Source organism: Alligator sinensis, unplaced genomic scaffold (genome assembly GCF_000455745.1).
Source record: "Alligator sinensis unplaced genomic scaffold, ASM45574v1 scaffold1500_1, whole genome shotgun sequence".
NCBI lineage: Eukaryota > Metazoa > Chordata > Crocodylia > Alligatoridae > Alligator > Alligator sinensis.
The window spans coordinates 45,173-50,422 of NW_005843224.1; the positions used below are offsets into that span (position 1 = coordinate 45,173).

The window sequence follows — 5,250 nt, forward strand, 5'->3', positions numbered from 1 at the left end:
CGCAGGGCAGAGGGCTGAAGAATGCCCCCCACAATGCGATGGGGCTGGATGGGGTGCAGACCCCCCTTCTCAGGGAACCCAGGTTTTTGGGGAGGGAGGTGAAGGTGGAGAAGACAGATGATAGGGGGGCATGGGCGCCCCAATAATTTAATGCACTTTGTACAGAGAAGCAGCTGCGCGGAGCCCCGCCTGGATTCCTCCCCCACCCCCCGGCCCGGGAGCCCCCCACCCCCTGGGGCGGGGCTCTGTGCCAGCCCCCCAGTAGCGGTCCATGGAGAGGACCAATGTGGGGCTGTGGGCCTTGGATGCCTGGGTCCCCATTGGGGGGCACGAACAGTCAGCCAAGGCGACGGTGGTGGACGGAGGGCCCGGACCCCTGGATCCCCCGAATGCCTGGGTCCCTAGGGGTCGACGAAGGGAGCCCCCCACCCCCTGGGGCGGGGCTCTGTGCCAGCCCCCCAGTAGCGGTCCATGGAGAGGACCAATGTGGGGCTGTGGGCCTTGGATGCCTGGGTCCCCATTGGGGGGCACGAACAGTCAGCCAAGGCGACGGTGGTGGACGGAGGGCCCGGACCCCTGGATCCCCCGAATGCCTGGGTCCCTAGGGGTCGACGAAGGAGACGGCGATGTAGCGGGTGCCAGCAGTGGTGGGCAGCCCCTCGTGGAAGTGCGTCAGGCGCCCAGGGTGCAGCAGGCTCCAGCCCTTGCGTGGGGCTGACACAGTGCAGCCGTAGCGCAGGAACCGGCACCCGCCGCCCTGGGGGGAGGGGGCACTGAATCACAGGGAGCCACAGGCACAGAGCCTCGGTGCCCCTCACTTCTGACCAGCTCTCAGGCCCACGGTGCTACTCTTGACCCACAGCCCCTGCCTCCTCCAGCCCTGTCGGTGCCCCTCACTCCCAACTCATATCCCCTCAAGCTGGTGGTGCCCCTCACTCCTGACCCACAGACCCCTGCCCCCCACAAGCTCTCCTGGTGCCCCTCACTGCCAACCTGCAGCCCCCCGCCCGCCCTCCCCTGCCCCAGGCCTGCTGGTGCCCCTCACTCCCAACCTGCAGCCCTGGCTTGGGCAGGGCAGGGGTCTGACCTTGTAAACCTGCCCTTTGTGGTTGAGGGCGATGTTGACAGTGAAGGTGGCGGCGTCGTGGTGGGGGCGCAGTGCTGGCTGGCTCTCGGGCCGGTACCGAACCACAAAGTTCAGCCCCGACTGTGCCTGGGGGCAGGGGTCACAGCCTGGGGCTGGGGGGCAGTGCAGCCAACCTCCCACAGCCCCCGCAGCCCTGCTACTGCCCCTCATTCCTGACCTGCAGGCCCCCGCCCCTCCCAGCCCTGCTGGCACCCCTCACTCCCAACCCGCAGTGCCTCCCCCCGAACCTTGGTGTAGTAACCCGGGAAGAACTTCTCGGTCACAGGTGCCACAAACTGGCGTAGGAATTGCAGCCACTCGCGCTCCAGCCCCACCTGCGCCAGGTGGATGTCGTCCGTTGGCACATTCTCATAGCCCCCAGATAGGCGTGCGTCCTGTGGCGGTGGCAGCACCGTCAGCAGAGGGCGCTCACAGGCCTGCTCCACCCCTTCATTGCCAGCAGGGGGCGCTGTGTGTGGGCAGGGGTGGGGCTCAGACAGGGGGCAGGGGGGTTTCGGCCCCCACCCCCTCCTGGCACTGACCTCGTGACGCCCCCCTGACCAGCCCCCGTGGGTCTCCATGACGTTGATCAGCTCGTCGCACAATGCATTCGATGCCAGCGGGAACCAGAACACATCCGGGCATGGCTGTCGGGGCAAGACATGGGGGTGGGGGGTTAGTACCCTGGTCTGGTGGCAGCCGAGGGACAGGGGCAGGACGGGGAGGGGGGGTTTTGCTACCTGGGGGCTGTGGGTCGGGAGTGAGGGGCACCAGCCAGGCTGGGGGAGGCAGGGAGCGACGGGTCCGGAGAGGTGGGGCTGCGGGTTGGGAGCGAGGCACCAACTGAGTGGTGGGGGGCTGTGGGTCAGGAGTGAGGGGCACTGACTGGGGGGGCTCACCTGCTCATAGAGGTCAGCGTCCAGCACACGGGTGTAGTTCTCGTGGATGTATTTCTCTTGCCAGTCCTGGGTAGCAGACCCGTGTCAGATCCTGACCTCTGACCCCCATCCACCCATTAGGTCCGGCCAGCCCAGCCCTACCTCTTCTCCCTTCGAAACTGCCCACAGTGCGGATGGGGGAGCATGGGAGGGTGCAGGGGGTTGTCAGAGATCTACCCAAGGTCCAGTGCAAAGATCAGAGATCAGGTTGAAAAGGTCAAGGGTCAGAGGCGCTCACCAGGAGGATGCTGAAGAGCTGCCAGAGGCTGGGGGTGGGATCAGGGAGCAGGGGAATCAGGGATATAGAGGTCATGGGACAGAGGTCAGAAATCAGGGGTCAGGGCACTCACTAGGAGACTGTTGAAGATTTGACAAAGATTGGAGCAAGGATCAGAGGTCAGGTCACTCCCCAAGGGATTGTTAATGTTTTGCCAGAGGTCACTGAGCAGAGATTGGAAATTGGGGACAGAGGTCAGGGTTCGGAGGAGAGAAATCAGGGGTCAGGGACTCTCACCAGCGGGGTATAGAAAATCTGGCAGAGGTCAGGAGCAAAGGTCAAAGGTCAGGGGACTCACGAGAGGAGTAACTAAAGGCTAGCAGAGGTTGGGGTCAAGCCCTCACCAGGGGGGTGTCAAAGATCTGGCAGAGTTCAGGAGCAGGGTTCAAGGGTCAGGGCAGTCACTGGGGAGTATCAACAATCTAACAGAGGTCAGGGGCAGGGGTCAGGGGCCTGGCACTCATCATAGGGGTGCTGAAGATCTGGCAGAGGCCAGGAACAGGGGTCAGGGGTCAAGGGTCACAGCACTTACTAGGGAATCCTAACAAATTCTAGTTGGGGTCAGGGATAGAGGTCATGGGGCAGGGGTCAGGCACTCACCAGAGGGATATCAAAGATTTGGCAGAAGTCAGGAGCAGGAGTCAGGGGCCACGGGTCAGGGCACTCACCAGGGAAGCATCCAAAATCCAGCTGAGCTTGGGGGCAGGGGGGTCAGGCACTCACCAGGGGGTTGTCGAAGATCTGCCAGAGGTCGGGGTAGGGCCGTGACACGTTGTACTTGGCTGTGGCCAGCAAGTGCCCAAAGTCCTCCTGGTTCGTGATGTGCAGGAACACACCCTGTGGGGATGCCCCCCCACCACGACCCCAGTCATGTCATGGCCCAGCCGCACACACGTATGCAAAGGGGGGGTGGGGAAGGGAGGGGGATGACCCCACCTTGTCCCGCAGGCTCTTGCAGAAGGCCATGTCGGGGTCCGTGTCCTCCAGCGTGAAGACGTGCCGGTCCTGCAGCTCGGCCCGTAACACAGTGCCACGCACCAGGTAGGCCTGGCTGATGTAAGGCACGTTCCACACCCCGCTGCCACCAGCACGCACAGGGGGACATGGACAGATATGTGACATCAGCCAGGAGCTGTGTGGGGGGGGTCACAGGGGTGGGGATGGGGGCAGGACCAGAGAGCTAAAAAAAACGAGCTGGGGGGGCACTCTGGGGACGTGGTGAAGGGCAGAGGCCCCACCCCCTGTGACGACTCACATGCGCTTGCCCTGCACAACATCCACGTAGTCCTCTGCCCGGGCGTAGTAGCCGTCAGGGCTCAGTGCCCCCCAGAAGTTGGACCACAGCTTCCCGGGCCGCGACACCATTGGCGCCACCACTTTCCTGGGATGGGGGGGTGCATTAGACCTGCCTCCCAGGCTGAAATGTCTGGGGGTGGGGTGGGGGGGCTCTCTCCCTTGTTGAGGCGGAGGAGGTGGCGCAGGGTGCGGGGGTCTGTCAGCGCCACGTCTGCATCCAGGCTGAAGTAGAAGTCGCAGTCGGGGTCCTGCCGGCAGGTGTCCCTGGGTGGGCACAGGGTGGGATGCTGGGGGTGGGGGTCACACAGGGCCTGCCTGCACTGCCTGTGAGCTCCCGTGGCCCCAGGCCCCTCACATGGCTGTCTAGGTCTCACCCTGGCCACACCCCTCCATGCAGCTGTCTCAGGCCCCACCCCCAGTGCCCAGGTCCCACCCCTTAGCTCCACCCCATCCACATGGCCGCCTCAGGCCACACCCCCACATGGTCTATCACAGGCCCCACCCCCAATGGCTTGTCAGACACCTCCAGTCCAAGCCCCACCCCTCACATTGCCATGTTACAGGCCCTGCCCCCAGCCTCACCCCTCCACCTGGTCATGTCACAGGCCCCGCCCCCAGCCCTGGCCCCTCACATGGCCATATCCCGGGCCTCGCCCTCGCTCAGCTCCTCCTCCGGGCCCACGATCTTGATGGTGGCGAAGGCAGCACGGAGCTGGGGCCAGGCCGCCTGTACATGCTGCTCATGAAGCACCTCCTGTTGGGGGGATAGGGGGGAAGCCAGGGCAGTAAGTGAGGGAGGGGGGGGTCACATGCACCTGCACACACATATACACGTGTGTGCACACTCATGCTGTTGTGGGTGAAGACACAAGGGAGCGTAGAGATTGCTCCAGTCTCAGAGATAGGGATGCATGCGTGTGTGCAGATGGGTGTGTGCATATGCGTGTATGTATGTGCGAATGCGACTGTATACGTATACCTGTGTGAACGTGTATGTGTGTTTTTGTGTGCGTCTTGCGTGGGGTGTTGCAGGGGGCACATGCGTGCGCATACACACGTGTGCAGACCCGTGTGAATGGACTCACGCTGTTGTGGATGAAGAGGTACAGGTAGGTATAGGCCCAGGGGATGGGCTCTAGGCCCAGTGGATGCGACTTGTTACAGGACAACTTTGAGGAGGAGGACACACACACACACACACACACACACACACACACACACACACACACACAGGCATGCGCAAACTCACGCTGTTTTGGATAAAAATATATAGGCGGATGTAGGAGAAGCCCCGGTCCTGGGGTACGGGGTGTGTTGTAGGAGAATTGGAAGTACAGGAGACACGTGTGTGCACACACGCATGCACATGGGTGTGCTAGACTCACGCTGTTGTGGATGAAGAGGCGCAGGCAGGCGTAGGGGTAGCTCCAGCCCAGCAGGCGCTGCAGGAACAGGGGCAGGAACGGGGTCGGCTGCTCGATGAACACTCCCACCTGCACCCGCGGCAGGGCCTCGTCCTGCACCCGGGGATAATGGGGGGGCGGGGGGAGGGTCAGGCACCCCCAAACCACCCCCAGCACCCTCACCTCTAGCAGGGGGGTCAGATACCACAA

At 63.4% G+C, this 5,250-nt stretch overlaps 1 protein-coding gene across 1 annotated transcript in view; it reads right to left on the bottom strand.

Annotated features, from left to right (window-relative positions):
* Nucleotides 1-422: 422 nt before the first annotated feature.
* Nucleotides 423-5,250, bottom strand: part of LOC102379166 (procollagen-lysine,2-oxoglutarate 5-dioxygenase 3) — a gene marked incomplete at its 5' end in the record, with an annotated part of 9,799 nt that continues 4,971 nt past the window's right edge. The window contains 11 exons of the mRNA XM_014526962.2: nt 423-757; nt 1,088-1,213; nt 1,375-1,521; nt 1,669-1,773; nt 2,026-2,091; nt 3,065-3,178; nt 3,278-3,419; nt 3,597-3,722; nt 3,797-3,901; nt 4,270-4,391; nt 5,023-5,230. Of these exons, the coding sequence (XP_014382448.2) occupies nt 602-757; nt 1,088-1,213; nt 1,375-1,521; nt 1,669-1,773; nt 2,026-2,091; nt 3,065-3,178; nt 3,278-3,419; nt 3,597-3,722; nt 3,797-3,901; nt 4,270-4,391; nt 5,023-5,230 (1,417 nt within the window). The remainder of the gene's footprint in view (nt 758-1,087; nt 1,214-1,374; nt 1,522-1,668; nt 1,774-2,025; nt 2,092-3,064; nt 3,179-3,277; nt 3,420-3,596; nt 3,723-3,796; nt 3,902-4,269; nt 4,392-5,022; nt 5,231-5,250) is intronic.